This window comes from Octopus sinensis, linkage group LG14 (genome assembly GCF_006345805.1).
Source record: "Octopus sinensis linkage group LG14, ASM634580v1, whole genome shotgun sequence".
NCBI lineage: Eukaryota > Metazoa > Mollusca > Cephalopoda > Octopoda > Octopodidae > Octopus > Octopus sinensis.
This window is the reverse complement of record NC_043010.1, coordinates 32,609,940-32,628,653: the sequence shown is the minus strand read 5'-3', so window position 1 is coordinate 32,628,653 and position 18,714 is coordinate 32,609,940. Positions and strand designations below refer to the sequence as shown.

Genomic DNA, 18,714 nt, shown 5'->3' with positions numbered 1-18,714 from the left:
TACCAGTATTATACTGTTTCATTCAACTGATTATACACTGTTCTTCAAAATTTGTGATTTTGAACCAAAATTTATTTAAGGAACATTATTATAATAACAAGAGCACTCGTTTTTTAAATGAGAATATCTGAAATAAACTTGACTGCTCTCACAAACAAAAATACTAAAAATGAACCTGACCGCTTTCAAAAGTTAAGTAAAAAAACAGGAAAAATAATCCAGAATCCTTGTCTGGTACTGGAATGATCCCAAAATTTGTGGTGCCAAACATCCTTGAATGTTTCATCCGAATCCATCCAGCAATTTTTGAGATATCTTGTCCACAGACAGACATACAAACATGACTGAAAACAATGCCTCTACCTTCGCTAAGGCAGAGTAATAATATATTTCTTTACTACCCACAAGGGGCTAAACACAGAGGGGACAAACGGATTAAGTCAATTATATCGACCCAGTGCATAACTGGTACTTGTTTAATCAACCCCGAAACGATGAAAGGTAAAGTTGCCCTCGGCGGAATTTGAACTTCGAACGTAACGACAGATGAAATATGACCACGCATTTCGCCTGGTGTGCTAACGTTTCTGCCAGCTCAGCGGAGTAATAATAATGATAATTATCGTCATCATCATCATCATCATCACTATAAGGCAGCAAACTGGACAAAATGTTTGGTGGCATTTTGCCATCTTTATGTTTTGAATTCAAATTCTGTCAAGGCTGGCTTTGCTTTTCTTCTTTTCAGGGTTGATAAAATAAGTACGAATTGAAATATTGGGGTTGATGTAATTGATGAGCCCTCTCCCACAAAATTTTAGGGCACATGCCTATAATAGAAAAGATTACTATTCTTCTTGTTATTATTAAGCAAGGTGGCAAGCTTGCAGAATCATTACCACAACAAGCCAAAATGCTTAGCTGCATTTTGTCTGTCTCTACATTCTGAGTTCAAATTCCACTAAGGTCGACTTTACCTTTCATCCTTTTAGGGGAGGGTGGAGGCCATAGAATATTTACAAGTTGAGCACTGGGGTTGATTTAATTGACTTGGTCTCTGCTCTGAAATTGCTAGCCTTGTACCAAAATTTTAAAGGATAGTGAGCAAGTAGAATTGTTAGTATGCCAGACAAAATGCTTAGTGGCATTTCGTTTATCTTTCCATTCTGAGTTCAAATTACACCGTGATCAATTTTTGCTTTTCATCCTTTTGGGGCTGATAAACTAAGGACCAGTTGAGAACTGGGGTTGATGTAATCAACTTCTCTGCACCCTCAAACATGCTGGCCTTGTGCCAAAATTTGAAACCATTTATTGTTGTTGTTGTTATTATTATTATTATTAAGACTGGAAGACTGGAAGAATCTGTAGAGAAATGAACAAAACACCTTGTGTTTAGTTGCTTAATTTCTTTCCAATTTCAAATCCTGTTGAGGTCAACTAAACTTTACATTCTTCAGGGGTCAATAAAATAAAGTATTAGTCAAGAACTAGAGTTAATATAATTGACTTGGCCTGTTCCCTAAAATTGCTGGCCTTGTGCCCAAACTTGAAAACATCATCACTGTTGTTGTTGGTACTAGGGTGGTGGATTGACAGTTTCATTTGGAGCATTGAGAAAATACCTTAATGCCTTGCAACATTTCTTCTGAGTTGAAATCCAGCCTGGGTCACCTTTACCATCCATCCATCTATCTGGGGTTGGTAAAGAACCAGAAAAATGCTGTTGTATTTGTTGTATTCCTATAGCCTGGTTCAAATTCTGTTGAGATCAACTTGCCTTTCATCTTTTTGGAGTTGATAAAATAAAGTAACAGTGAAGTACTAGGGTCAATAGTACTGACTAACCCCCTTCCCTCAATATTGTTGGTTTCCTGCTTAAATCAAGAACAAATCATCATCATCATCATCATCATCATCATCATCATTATTATGCTTTTATATAAATGGTATATATTACTGTACAGAAAATGATACACCAACTTAAAATAGTAAAAGATACAAAAATATAAAGAAAAAAATATTGCCTACCTTCTGTAGTAGAGAAATACAATTGCTAAGAATACCACAGAGAGTGCAAGAATTGGTGCTGCAATTGCTATTGGTATTATATTAGTTTTGCTTTTATTGGTGGAGATCTCTGCAAGAAAGACAGAAAAGAAAAACAAAAAAACTTTTGATGTATTGTTTGAAAACAAGAATATTTTTCCCAGACCAACGATGGCTGGAATATTTTCCATTGTTAGATGAATGGAAATATATGTACAAACACACACACATGCATACATCATCATTTAAGGTTCTATTTTTCCTAAGTGTAAACCTAATACACTCTGTTCGTTTTTTATCACATCTCTGTGTTATTTATATGTTTTGCACTGTGTGTGTGTGTGTATGTGCACATGCGTGTGTGTGTTCACAGACATAAACACACAGTTTTTATAATTTTGAAGTCAGCAATTCAATAGAAAATAGCTAATTGTAGTACTTGAGTTTTCTGTTATCGCTTGCTAACCTGTATTTTGAGACAAGAAGAACATAGGTTGATGAATGTCATCAGAGCATAATACTTTAATGGAAAGAGAAAGTGATTTAATGTTTCGAGCTTTAGTCCTTCATCAGAAGAAAGAGAAGCATTGGAGAGAAGGAGAGGGAGAAATAATCAGTAAAAAGAGAGAGAAAAAACAGGTGAGAGATTAGGAACCAGGAGAGAATTATTTTTTAATTATGAGAATTTAACAATGGAGGAAATGACAGGTATGTAGGTGAAAGTGTATAAGTGTATCTATGTCTAGAAGTGGGCATAAGAGGGAGTTGTATGTGTGTGTTGTATAGGTTGTATGTGTGTGTACAATGGTATGCAAGTGTGCAAACTTGGAAGTACCAGGTGGGATTGGTGTGGCCTTGGTGATTGAATGTAATTGTTAGGTGAGTGGTGTGAAAGCTTGTATGTGAGGAAGTAAGAGCTTGTGCAAATGAGGGAAAATATGCATGTGCATATGTGTGTGCGTGTGTTTGTGTACGCAAGTGTATGTGTGTGGAAAATATTCTAGCCATCGTTGGTCTGGGAGAAATATTCTTGTTTTCAAACAATACATCAAAATATATAGGATTGTGAATATGTTTTTCACCAAAGAGGGTAATGTTTAAGGTTAAATTTAAAATGGGAGAAAATGTATGAATTTGTGAAGAGAAGAAATGTTTAAGAAACTGGTATAAATTACGCAATACTAGTAAAAGGTCTGGAAAGTTTAGTTGTATGTCCAGAGGATGGTTAGAAAAAGGTTGAAATTCAAAAAGGAGAAGAAATAACTGTCATGAAGAAGCTGAAATAAATTTGTGAATAAAATATAGCCATGATGAAGGGGTGAAAAAACAGATGTAATGTGCATGGGTGTGTCTGTGTCCAACTGAGTATATATATATATATATATAAATATATATATATATATATATATATATATATATATATTATATATATATATATATATATATATATATATATATATTATATATATATATATATATATGTGTGTGTGTGTGTGTGTGTGTGTGTATGTGCGTGTGTGTATATATGTGTACATTTCTGTATGTATGTTTGTCTTTTACTATTCTTACTTGTACCTTTTGCCCAGTGCTGAAGCACACTAAGGTGATAAATTTAGGTCCCCTCACAACATACATCTTTAACATCCTCATCCTTTGACTCTGGACAATTGTCTAATTATCTATCTAATAGATCTTTTCACTTTAAGTTATCGCAGACTAATGTCGCTTTTTGGTTAAATACATCGTCTTCCATCAGATGAACCTTGGTAATAATGGCTGAGCCAGTACTGATTGACACACCACCTGCTGCTGCTGCTGCTGCTGCTGCTGCTTCTTCTTCTTCTCTTCTTCTTCTTCTTCTTCTTCTTCTTCTTCTTCTTCTTCTTCTCTTCCTCCTTCCGATTCTTGTCTTTCACCTTCTATTCATTTTCCTCTCCCTCCTTCCATTTCTCTATCCTATGTATCTACCCTCTTGATCCCCACCACATATCTTCCCCACAGACCCATCCCGCATACAAACTTTTAATTTTTTCCTTTTTATTTCCTCCTGGTACTTTCCTAATAACAAGGTCTGATAGATGCACAAAGTAATAGTATGACTTTGATGCAAGCCTGAGGAAGTGCCTCTCCAATGCCTAAAACTGTATGTATTACATAATATTTCTTTCAGAATTCCCATGTAAACTGGTATTGCAAATTGAGCTAGTATGGGAATGTATATTGAAATTCATTGGCAGTATTTAGGTAGTAATTTTTCATTGTGTTATAAATGCACATTCTTTAACATATTTGCACTTTATCTTATTGCTGTATTTTACATTTTCCATTATTGATATATGAGCTTCCTTCATGTTACATGTCTTGCCAGTGTTCTTTCTACATGCATCACATATGTATACTTGCTCATATACATTATAGGATTATATGATGCAACGATATCAAACAAATGTAAAACATGCTACCTTAAAGATAGTGTATTTGCACTAGCATATATATATATATATATATACAACTTATAAATAAGGGCAAACGAAAAGATTTCTAATGCCAAATATGTGAAATTAGACACCTTGTCCATAACCATATAATTTTTCACAATACACATGTTACTCAAAAAAAAGGTCAACAGAAATTTCTAAAAAATTCCATTATTACCATATCGGACCGATATTTATCAGTGATAAATGTGGCAATTTAGAAATTTCTGTCGACCTTTTTTGAGTAACGTGCGTATTGTGAAAAATTACATGGTTATGGACAAGGTGTCTAATTTTGGCATATTTGGCATTAGAAATTTTTTCGTTTGCCTTTATTTGTAAGTTGTTTATAAATTTAACCTTTAAAGGTATTTTTTAATATGCTGGCCATTGATAAAATTTTTTTTCAAAAAAATTTTATCCTACATTAGATATAAATTTTTTATATATATATAAAGCTGAAGTTGTTTGTGTATGGCAGGTTTGGTAGCCTTCAACTAACACTATCTCTGCCAAGACCCAGAGGTGCAAGTTGACCAAAATTGAGAGTATGATAGAAGAAGCTTGCTCTTCCTTCTATAGAAGAAAAATTCAAATCGGACCATGTTAACACCAAAAATTATTTACATTAAAAAGGTGCTTTTTTTTCTATGAAAATCCTTATTTTTACGATTTTTTGACTGCTGAGTCGCCATTTTTCAGTGTATTTCAACCAGAAAAATGTTCAGTTACAGAGAATAACAAGCTACATAATGCAAAATTTTTACTTTTCAAAAATTCCACTTCTAAAGGGTTGAAAAGAAAACAAGCCCGAGCAACGCTGGGCTATACTGCTAGTATATATATATATATATATATATATATATGTATGTATGTATAGAAATTTACATTTATTAACTGCATACATAGAATTAATATTAATTATAAAGTTCAAGTTGACTGAGACAATAAATTTTTGTCTATCAGCTTATTCATCTGGATTGGTTGAATAAGCCAATAGATAAAACTTGAAGTCCCAGTGAACTTGAACTTTACGATAAATTTGACTCCACTCTTACTATTTAGTCTCTCCATCAGTAAAATAATAACTTTAAAAATTTAACATTTACATAGTATTAATCAATATCTATATTCAAACACTCATCAACATCGTTAACATTTTAACAAGTGCATTTCTTGTTTCACACATGTTGGATTAGTTTTCTTACAACTTTTGGAAAAATAGATATTTTTAAATGAAAATTTCAAGAAATAATAATGATTATGTCAGAATTTAATATGAAAATAGAGATTGGTGGTATATCACACATCACATTTGTTTTTGAAAAATATATATGGTTTCAGTCGCACTATATGGTAACATGTTGGGAAAGCATCTGCTATAGCCCTAATTCAGCTAATGCCTTGAGAGTGAATTTGATAGATGGAAGCTGTGTGGTAGATTATTGTGTGTGTGTGTGTGTGTGTGTGTGTGTGAATGCATACATCTTTGTGTTTATTTGTCAACCTGACTCCCAATGACAATCATTGTTGTAACTTAGCAAATTTGGCAAGTACCAAACTTAAATAAGAAGAAAAAACAAAAAAAGTACTGTTTAAGCAAAAGCCTTCAAGGTGTTGTCCCAGTGTAGTCACAGTTCAATGTATGAATCAAAAGATAAAAAATAAAAGGTTCTTCTTTGACAAGATTTGGCAAGCATACTAGTCATTATAGCAGAAGAACACCAGCATTTCTGTTTCACAATGAAAATAATGTATGTTTTGTTATTTTACTGAGAATTGGCCTTGTTGTGAAGATATTTTGGGATTCATTTATAATTTACTTTGTAGTTCCTCCCAGCATGATCCATTCCTGTGACACAAGGAAGAATATTGTACAGTAAGGATATTGCACAGAGAAGAATACTGTACAGGGTAGTATATTGTACAGGGAAGGACATTGTACAGGGAAGGATATTGTACAGGGAAGGATATTGTACAGAGAAGGAAATTGTGTAAGGAGGGATAATGTATCTAAATTTGATTTGGTGAAGAGATATGGCTGTGCCACCATCTGCAGGTGTATTGTCAACATTGGGTAGACTTGAGACAGAATAAAAGTTACTCTTGACTGAGGGATGGTAGCAGCAGCAGTAATAGTAATGGTGGTGGTGGTGGTAGTGATGGTGATAGTGTAGTAGATGTATATACTAGTAGTAGATGTGTATTAATGGTAGTTTCAATATTAGTAGTATTGCTAATGTTGCTTGTCTTTTGTTTCTCACTTGTGACTTAACAGATGCTGTATTTGTAAGGGTGACTGGTATGGTATGTTTGTTGTTATTGTTTCTACAGTTTCTTCTGTAAATCAATCAATCAATATCTTCTGAAGATTATAAGTGAGGTCAGAACAACTTTGTGGGGAGAAAGAACCAGCAGCCTATACCATTCTCAATAACAATAAGAGTGACATCAAATGAACAGCTCTACCTGGTGTTATTATAGCTGCCTGTACCGTCCTCAATAACTGTAGGAAAGGCATCAAATGACAGAATTTGAATAAGGCTGTAATGAATTGAAGTGACACCAGTATATATCTGGCACAGTTTTCAAACCCTGGAGAAATGAAAAGTAAAATGAACTCTAAGATTTGAACTTAGAAATGCTGCAAGCCATTAGCTATTTCTATCATACCATTTGTTATTGAAACTGATGATATTAATCTATACTGATTAATATTGATTCTTTACCCGAGCAGAAAAACTGTTGGTGTTAAACTTGAGGTCAGACCTCATTATACCCTGTGTGTGTATAACGTTATTATTCATGTGCATATAACATTATTATTTAAGATCAAAGGCTTAATCTAACCATGATCATCCTGTTAATTTTTTTTTCTATTTAGCAAGAGTGTATGTTGGAGTGCATTATCCAATGTTAAGCTATTATTTTATTTTTTATTTTATTTTCTTTTATAACTCGTGCAATTATTCATATTCACATTATTGTATATCAAGTACAATATACACAGCTAATATCTTTTCCCATCACCATCATCATCACCGTAATATTTGTTCTTGCATGCTGGCATAAGTATCATGGCATTCATGTCATATTATAGGTTATCAGATGTCATATCATATGCTATTTTATGTTATCACATGAATTCCCCCTTCCACAATATCCATCTCATTAGCAACTCTATTGTGTTTCCTTGAAATATTTTAACCATTTCTTTGCTTAGCTTTGTTTTCTGTAAGATTAATAGAGAGTAAAAGAATCAATAGAATATATACATACACACATTCACATTCATTCATACATATATATATACACATAATATGGAAATATATATATATATATATCCATATACAAACAAACATATATATATATATCCAAACACACATATGCATACGTACACACAAAAGGTGCATTCCAGAAGTTTTGAGACTTTTTCAGGAGACAGAGTTATAAGCGTCCTGGATTGTTGTGATTTTAGTATATCATTACTATACATCTAATGAGCTGACCTGCTGACTTTTGTTATTCCATTTTCAAGGAGACGACTGTAGCAACACTTTGAGCACACCCTATTAAATGTCACTTGTCACAGCTGAGTAGTTTGAAGAATGCAGTCAGGATATGAAGAGAGTTTGGAAGCTTACTATGTAATAAAGTTTTGTGTGAAACTGGAGAAAACCACTACAGAAACTTATAATTATGGATTAACTCATGAGCTGAGCATCGGTTTTTGATTTGGCACAAAAGGCAAGACAAAAGAAGTTGTTCAGGAAGGTCATTATAATCTTTTTTTTACAGCAAGGTCATCATTTGCATCCATTGGGCTCCCTCTGGCCAAACAGTCAACCATGTTGTCTTGGGTTCAATCCCACTGTGACATCATGAACAATTGTCTTCTATTATAGACCAACAAAACCCATTTTTGATAGAAACTGAAAAAAAGCACATTGTATACACATGCACACACACACACACACACACACACATACACACACACACATGCATGTGTGTGTTTGTGTATATATATTTATGTATGTGTGTGTATCTATATATATATATATATATATATATATATATATATATTATATATATATATATATATTATCATCATCATCATCATCGTTTAATGTCCGTTTTCCATGCTAGCATGGGTTGGACGGTTCAACCAGGGTCTGGGAAGCCACGAGGCTACACCAGGCTCCAGTTTTATCTGGAAGTGTTTCTACAGTTGGATGCCCTTCCTAACACCAACCATTCCGTGAGTGTAGTGGGTGCTTTTTATGTGCCAGGGGTGGCTGGCAACAGCCACGATCGGTTGGTGCTTTTTACGTGCCACTGGCACAGGTATCACAACTACAATTTCCATTTGATTTTTGATGTGGATGTACTTGACCCAATAGGTCTCCTCAAGCACAGCAGGTCACTCTACGATCCAAGGTTAGCACAGCAGGCCGTCCTGTGATCCAAGGCACTTTGGATGGTCTGGGGCTTCTATGTGAAGCTGGTGCAGGAAACAGCTATGGACTCACGTTATTTGTCAGGTCTTTGCAGAGACAAAATGATTTATTGTTTCTTGTCCATCTCCACATATTCTGCAGTTACTTGTTATGTTTCTTTTCATTATATGTTTCTGGTAATTTCTGGTGGGGATGCTTTGGTCTTGTGCTGCAATTAAAAGTCCTTCAGTCTCTGCTTTGAATGTTGAGCTTCTCAGCCATAGCTGGGATTTTGCTCTGTCTGTTTCTTTTGCATTTAGTTTAGCCCAGTATTTGCCACGAAGGGGCTTTTCTTGCCATTGTTTTATCATGATCCGTTACTGTTCTAGTTTTAGTTTGGATTTCATTTGTTTTACAGCTTTTGTTATTTCTTCTTTTTCTTCATAGTTGTTAGGTAGTAACAACCATGAAGGTAGTAACAACAAATTCTTTTAGATATCATCAGTTGATGAATCATCTTTCAACCCTACAGTCTTACCACAAATTCTGTATTTGATAACTTCAACACTCATTACTTGTTTCTTATACTTTCTGCTGTTTTAAAAGCCAAGTGATTTGCCGTTCTAAGCAGCTTACACTAGAAGGTTCCAAAGGTATTAAACAGAGTGCTTAATGGGAGGGGGTCACAAGAAAGAAGTTAGTGAGACAAATCTCTTCAAAGAGAGTTGGTACATAATAATCCAACTGAATCTTAATTCAAGCATCTTGTAAGTTACAGCAGAAGAGACAAAAGCGACACAGCTTGACAATGGTCCAGTAGCTGAAGAGTGTTTTGTAAATGAAGGTTTATATATCAGGTAATTTGTTTTGGCTTGATCTAAATCTAAATGTTTGAGCAGGAAGCATTTAACTAGATGCTTAAGAAGTACGCTATTATATGTCAACTTGTGTCATGCACTGAGTTGTTGAATATAATAAAATATTTTCTGATTCTGAAAGGAAAACCTGGTCTTTGTGATATAAGATTGGTTCAGTTAATGTGTGAGATTGCCATGAGGGATCCTCAGAAAGTTACAAGGGCTACCATTTGTAAAGAGTTTGATAATTTTTTTCATATGATTTCTTGAAAACAGATGGTATGACAGGGGTTTTTTTTTTTGAAGAGTAGTATTCTTGTTATAGGGTCACTAAATGAAGTTAGATTGTCATGTTTTCATGGCAGGAGCTTTTCTAGATTTGTCATGAAGTGTTGTTGTATTTGTTTAGTGTAACTCACTCCTGGTGAGCCCTGGCATAAAGTGATATAAATGATAAAACAGTGGGAAAAAAAATGCAGTATCATAATATTCTAGGATGGTTGATTTACAGAAACACTAAAGCTTTGATGTATGTAGATATTGTCTCAATTTAAATCCCATTGAGGTTGACTTTGTCTTTATTCTTTCATACTTGATAAAATAGAGTACCTGTTAAATAATGGGATTAATTTAATTAACTATAATATTCCTTCCTAACTTTGAGGCCTTGTGCTTATGTTGGAAATCAATATTATGATGTCCTTGGAAAATGTATCATAGACTGAAAGAAAATACTAAAATAATCAGTAAAGTAATATTATTATAATTATTATTATTAGAGAGAGAAAGAGAGAGTTGCCATGATAAATCGTTAGCCACTACACACATTTTTTTCTCTCCTTGTTTCTCTCCTTATTTTTTCTGTGTCCCTTTCTGTAGAAGAACGTAGGTTCGAAACATAAAAGACTTTTTCTATTCCTGAGTGTTATACTAATACATCTGTTTGTTTTGTACACCACCTGTCTTTGTCTTTTGTTTTTTTTTCGAAAACTCTCCCTATATATATATATATATATATATATATATATAACAATTAGAAAAAAATACCTTTTAGCAATTCAAAATGAACAATTAAATTACACCATCTAGAAAATTACGTATAATAGAAATATTAAAAATAAAATAACAATAATATACCGATGATTAAGTAAATTGCAAAATAATAATAAAAACGTATATAGTTGGTAATTATTATTTTTTATTATTATTTTGCAATTTACTTAATCATTGGCATATTATTGTTATTTTATTTTTAATATTTCTATTATATGTAATTTTCTAGATGGTGTACTTTAATTGTTCATTTTGAATTGATAAAAGGTGGTTTTTTCTAATTTTTATATATATATTATATTTTGTGAAATTTGATTTAGTATTTCTAAATTGAATTTTTCCCTGTAAATTAGGTATGATATTCCCTCAAATAATTATTTAGGTGGTGCTATTAAGTTAGACATGGCCTGGGCCAATAATGGCCGAAACCTATCAAAGTATCAAAGTATCAAAGTATATATATATATATATATATATATACATACATATATATTTATATATCATCATCATCATTGTTCTTATGTCCACTTTTCCATGCTCACATGGGTTGGATGGAATATTGTTGAAGTAGATTTTCTGCAGTTGGATGTTTTTCCTGTCACCAACCTTCACCTGTTTCCAAGTAAGGTAACATTTTCCCATGACCAGACATGTTTCCCATGGAGGTTTGTGAGCAAAACATACTTGCATGACAGTGACATTCATTTATAACTATTACACAATGTCAAAGCAAGGAGACAGTAACACCAACACATACACATACACATACACACACACGGGCTTCTTTCAGTTTCCATTTACCAAATAATTCACTCACAATGTTTTGGTGAACCTGGAGCTATCCAAAGACATGTTCCATGCAGTGGGATTGAACCTGGAACATGTGGATAGGAAGCTAACTTCTTACCAGATGCAGTTTCTTAGAAAATAATAAACTTTAGGTTGAAATTTAAAGTATTAAAAAATACCCGTATCACTCCCTATCTGGCATACCCCATCTCTTCACCCATTCCCTACCCTACACATAACATGATTAACATCAGTTACATTCTAGATAACTCTTATTATTTACGTTATTCCTAACTGCTGGAAATCGTTCTATAAACACTCTCTGATCAAAGTGTTTCTCTTTCTCTCTCAATATATGTCTCTTCTTATTACTTTAATCTCTCTCTCTCTCCCTCTCTTTTTCTCAACAGCTTCTTCTGTGAATATTCATTTAGATGGACTAGAACCAAATTCGACACTGGCTCATTGAACTTGGCATTTTACCCCTCACTTCTCAAGGAAACCAAATTGAGGGACAGCACTAAATTCCAGCTAATCGATAATTATTATTTCAGATGATGCTTGTTATTTTTAAGAATATCTCTGACTTACAAAAACTACATATATTTTTCTTTGATCATTTAGTCTTTTACTTTATTCTGTCTTTCTGTTATCCAATATATGTTTCTCCCTTCTTCTCTATCACCCAATTTCAGATGATGCTTGTTATTTTTAAGAATATCTCTGACTTACAAAAACTACATATATTTTTCTTTGATCATTTAGTCTTTTACTTTATTCTGTCTTTCTGTTATCCAATATATGTTTCTCCCTTCTTCTCTATCACCCAATTTCTCTCTCTCTCTCTCTCTCTCTCTCTCTCTCTCTCTCTCTTCCTCCATCTCTTTCTATCACATCATATATGTCACTCACTTTTTTGGCAATTTCTTTTAGGAAGATTCATTGAGGTATGTGACAGCTGTATTCAACATGATGATTCATTTAATTTGGTATATTATTGTGGTGAAGGCAACCTGGCTAGGAGGCTGGACTCACTGTCAGTCAAATCAATGAAATATTGTGATTATGCATGCAAGACTAACACTTACTTAACATGTAGGTACTTCACATTGTAGTTAAGTAACCAGGTAGAAACAGTTAACTATATGTGTGGAACCCTTTAACTATCATGAAATGAGCATAACACTATTCCTTTCGGATGCAGAAAATAGACTGTAAATAATCAAAACACCACCTGAAACTTTCCTTTCTTTGACAGGTGTAAAACTTGGGGCACATGGCAGAGATGTAACCTCTCCCCCACTTAAAAAAATTTTTTTTTACCGAAAACCACATTTTCAGCTATGGAGATTCCGATTTTGGAAAAAAATTGGCAAGAATTCCAACTTCAAAATTTCAATTTTCCCCCACTTCTATATTTTTCACTTTTTCGGAAATTCTTTTGGGCAAAAAACATAGAAAAATATGGAGATTATAATTCTGAAAAAAAATTGTTTGTAAAATTTCAACTCTTCAGAAAAAAGAAAAAAAAAAAAAAACCACCCTAACCCCCTCCCGATTCTATGGCCTTCAAGCAGGCTATCCACATGCTAGAAATAACTGCCAAATCTCACACAAACTTTGTTTCCTTTTTAACTTTCATAAAAATTGATATTTTTAAATAAAATTTTCAACATATACACTACAATAAAATAATGAAAGAAATATGTAATCAATCTACTATCTACACACGCACACACACACACACACACACACACACACACACACACACACATGCACATACATAAACATATACAAAGCAATTCAAAATTGTTTATAATCATGTCCATCATTGCCTTGATTGTCATCATCAACAGAGTAGTTAACATCATCACTTTTGTCATCATTATCATCTTCATTAACTCTGCAGTGGTTATTTTTGGTAAGTTCAGGAACATTTTCACAAAAAAATATATAAATCATCATCATTATCATCATCATCTAACATCCATGTACCTTGCAGAACTACAAATCCTGTGGGGTGGGGTCAGCTTCATACCAGTGGACAAGGGAATGATCAGTAAGGAGGTGTGGTAGTGCAGGTTTTTGTAGAGGACCAGTGTGGTTACTAATATCTAGTAGGGGAAAAGGATAAAGATCCCCTTTGGTCATGAATGACCATAAGATTGCACCTAGAAAGTTCCCTTCCAAGGTACAAGTCAGGGCAAATTTGTTTATGGAAGACAGCCTACCAGAGTAATCAATGAAATCCTTCAGTGGCCTATAATTGAGGAACTAGTAGAAGATTCTTCCTTGGAAGAGATAAGTACTGCTATTAAGAAACTTGCCTGAACAAGACAGCCTACCCTCTCCATGCCACCAATGTTATCCAAGGGAAAGGCAAAGACTGATACAGAGTATGTGTGTATGTGCCAAAAAGTTTGTGTGAGATTTGATTGTTATTTCTAGCAAGTGAGTAGCCTACTTGAAGGCCGTAGAATCAGGAGGGGAGGGGGTTGGGGTAATTAATTTTTTTTTTGAAAAATTGAAATTTTACAAACAATTTTTTTCAGAATTATAATCTCTGTATTTTTCTATTTATTTTGCCCCCAAAAATTTCTGAAAAAAGTGAAAAATGAAGTGGGGGGATTGAAATTTTAGGGTGGGGGGGGATTGAAATTTTGAAATTGCTATTTTTGCCAATTTTTTTTAAAAACTGGAACCTTCATAGCTGAAAACATGGGTTTCCGTAAAAAAAAAAAAAATTAATTGGGAGAGTGGTTCTCTTCACATTCATCACAGTTAGGACTGACATATGAACAAAAGAACCATTTCTATCTACAAAGGTTACTTGCAGGTTACTTTCATAAGATATGGCACTGATTCTGTTGTCATAGATGTTCAGTTACTATTTTCCAAGATGAATTGCCTTCAATGAAGCATCATGATAATTCACTGACATGTTGGACAATATTATCAAAGCTATTCTGATGTGTGTTGCTTGCAAAAATAGAAAAAGTAATGATCCTGAATTTTTGCACAATATTCATGACAGCATCAGATCATCTGCTGAAGAAGCAGCACCAAGATTGGTTTGATGAGAATAATTCTCAAATTGAATCTCTCCTAGAAACTATGCATAAGAGACATAAAGAATGGATCTCAGATAAAAACTCACCAACACTCAGATCTCTGTACATTTCTAGAAAAACTACCCAGAAAAATTTGCATGAGATGAAAAATTCTTGCTGGGCTAAAAAAAAGGCCAAGAATTAGAACTCTCACAACTTGAGAGCACTAGATGACAATCTAAAAGGTGTATTTGGTTAAAAAAAGAGTGGTGTAGAATCTAGGTTTTCTAACAAAACTCTTAAGTAGCAAAGCCGAAATTCTGAAAAGATGGGCTGAACACTTTAAATCTGTATTAAATCAAGAATTCTCTACCAATCTTGATGTAATGAATGAAATCCTTCAGTGGCCTATAATTGAGGAACTAGTAGTAGATCCTTCTTTGGAAGAGATAAGTACTGTTATTAAGAAACTTTCCTGAACAAGACAATATTCCCATAGAAGTGCACAAGCATGGTGGTAGACAACTTGTAAGAAAGCTTCACAAATTGATATGTTTGATCTGAGAAACTGGATCTGTTCCCTGTCATTTCAAATATACATCTATAATGCACTGTACAAAAACAAGGGGAAGAAGAGTGAGTGTGATAATCACAGGGGAATAAGCTTGTTGTGCATGGCTGGAAAAATTCTTGTGAGGGTGATCCTAAACTGCAATCAATAAATATGTAATAAACAGCATATATCCTGAACCCCAATGTGGATTTTGAACTGGGAGAGGCACATTTAACATGATTTTTGCCCTCTGACAAGTTCAAGAGAAAGAACGTGAACAAAATACTAACTTGTACATGATCTTTGTCAATTTGACCAAGGCCTTTGATAGTGAATTGTGAGATACTCTGGAAAATTTTGTCAAAAGCTGGTCTTCCTGATAAAATGATAAGAGTAATAGCATCCCTGCATAAAGTAATGATGGCAACAGTGATATCTAGTAGTCAATATTCAGAGGCATTTTCTGTTGCCACTGTACTTTTTTCATATTCTTTTCAATGATGCTCCAACATGTTTTCAGGGATTATCATGAAAGTGTAAAATTCCAGTTTTGCACAGCAAATCTACTAAACCTAAAAGGGCAAAATTTCAATTCAATGAAATAGACCAAGGAAGAGATTTTACATGACTTTCTATTTTCTGATGATTGTGTTTTGATATCTCGTACATTGGAGGGAATTCAGGAAATGGGCAACAGGTTTGCTGCAACAGCTCATGCATTTGGACTGACTATGGGCATCAAGAAGACTGAAATTTTATTCCAACCAAAGCCTGTGGCAGGACATACTTAAAATTCAAATGTGATGATAGACAAAAAGTCACTCAAGTAGATCAAGTCATTTAAATATCTTGGAAATACAATAAACTTTATGCATTCTCTTGATGAAATCAATGTTAGAATATCTTAGGCTACAAGTGCTTTTGGAAAACTTTTCCATCATTTGTGGGATGAACACTGTGTCAGTCTGAAAACTAAAATAAGTGTATACAAATCTTGTATTTTGGGCCCACTTTTGCATGGGGCAGAAGCATGGACTCCCTACTACAGACATATAAAGAAATGTGAAACCTTTCACATGTGCTGTCTGCGAAATATCTGCAACATTGAATGGCAAGATAAGATATCAACTGTCAAAATCTTACAAAAATGTGATATTTCCAGTATCCAAATTATGCTGCTGAGAATTCAGTGTAGATGAGTAAGATATTGTTCAAATGAAAAATGACAGCATTCCAAAAATTCTTTTGTATGGCCAACAAGTGGCCATACATAATAAAAGAAAACCTGTCTTTAGGTATAAGGATAAGCTGGAGCAATAACTAAAATCTCTACAGCTTAACTTGACATCTGGAGAAAGTCCTTGCCTTGATCAATCTGCATGGCATAAGATGTGTCATGATACATCAAAACAATTTGAATTGAAGAAAAAGAACAATAAAAAGAATTATATCCTGCAATCAACAGGCATATTTGCTCAATCTCAGTCAAATTCGAAATCATCAGTGTTCCCCATTGTAACATCATAGCAAAATCCATATCTGGAGTCAAATTACATTCATGCATCCATCATGAATAAATGCAGCCTCTTTTTTTCTTCCTTTTTAAAAGCTGTTTTCTCTTTTCTCCACTTTTTTTCAAAACCTCTCTCCTTCAAACATTCATACACCAAAACTAACAAACTGACAGGAGCAGCCACCATCAACGTCGTCATCGTTATCATCATCATCATCATCATCATCATCATCATTATTATTATTATTGAGTGAGAGAGCAGTGCATGCCATCAAAGTGACACAGGGGTAAATTATTATTATTATTATCAATAATATTATTACGTCAACTTTTTGTTTTTGTATGTACCTGTTGTGTGCATCACACTTACTTCAAAGAAGTGGTAAAGCGAGAGAGAGGAGGACAGAGAGGAAGTAAGAGAGCGAGAGAAAGAGAAGGAGAGAGTGAAAGAGACAGTGAGTGGTGGCAGTGTTCGTTTTGTGTTTTTAAATGTTTCAGAGAGAATATAAGAGAGAAAAGAAAGAGAGTGAGAGAAAGATAGAGAAAAAGTGAGAGAGAAAGAGATAGAGTGAAAGTGACAGTGAGTGGTGATGGTGTTCGTTTTGTATTTTTAAATGTTTATCACATTGCAAGAGAAGTAGATACATAGGTACATATACACATTGTTAAATCAAAAGCAGGAGAGAAGAGGGACACAAAAGAAGTGAAAGAGAAAAAGACAAAGTGAGAGAGACAGTAGATACATAAATCCAAAGAAAAGTTCATACATAGATACATACACACAGCAAATATTGGATGTCAATTTCCCTTTTCATTACCACACAAGGATAAAATTAATTCACAAATGGCTGAGTATTCCACAGACATGCATAACATTAATGTAGTTCTCAGGGAAATTCAACCTCACACAGAATATGGCAAAGCTTGCCCCTTTGAATTACAGATACAACTTGAGACATATATATATGAATGTATTTGTGTGTGTGTATAGTTCAGGTTAGTTAAAACATGTTTGCAATAATAAGTGTCGAGTGGTGAAAATAAATGCAATTACCAAACTTTCATTCATAAATCCATTTATTATTTCGTTCTTTTGCATTTAAATTTGTACATTAAGGTTCTTTGAATATATACAATGTATTTTAAGATTAAATAATAATTCCGTTTACGTTTGTGTAACTGGGATATTTTGGTCCAGCTAGTTATTATTATGGTAGTGATACGACTGTCAAGTGATATTTATCTGCTCTTGGCCATAAAAGAAGACAACTGCTTAAGATGAAATGAAATGGGATTGAACCAGAAACAATATGGCTAGGAAGCAAATTTCTCAACTGAAAACTTTCTTTTTCTACTATTACTACTACTACTACTACTACTACTACTGCTGTTGCTGCTGCTGCTGATAATAACTGTGAGCAGCTGACACTCATCATCATACCCAGCAAAATAAGCTGAGAGTTTTCATGAAATATTAATAATAATAATAATAATAATAATAATAATATTAATAATGAGACACCACGACAATATAGCAAGGCTTGTCCATTGGACAACAAGTATGGACTTAACTTTGCAAGAAGTATGGACTTGACAGAGAAAAAAATTGGTATGACCACAAACCCGAAAGCATCATCAAAAATGATAATGCAAAGATCATGTGGGATTTTATGATTCAGTGCGACCATGAGATAGAGAATAGGAAGCCAGATATAGTTTTAATTGATAAAGAAACCAAACTATGCTGGATATAGTACGCCCAGCTGACAACAAGGTATGCAATAAGGAAGAAAGAAAAGTCACTAGATATGACGGTTAACTTGGGAGGTAAAGCAGTTGTGGTCGATGAAAAAGGTGGTAGAGAGCCCTGGAAACAGTGAGTAAAAATCCCGAGAAGTACATGGAACAAATAGGGGCTGCAATAAGGGTGGAGCACT

At 33.8% G+C, this 18,714-nt stretch overlaps 1 protein-coding gene across 1 annotated transcript in view; it reads right to left on the bottom strand.

The window, feature by feature from the left end:
* LOC115219083 (VPS10 domain-containing receptor SorCS3-like) overlaps positions 1-18,714 on the bottom strand; it is a 722,157-nt gene that overhangs the window by 13,551 nt on the left and 689,892 nt on the right. The window contains exon 24 of the mRNA XM_029789149.2: positions 2,032-2,140. Coding sequence (XP_029645009.1) covers positions 2,032-2,140 — 109 coding nt within the window. The remainder of the gene's footprint in view (positions 1-2,031; positions 2,141-18,714) is intronic.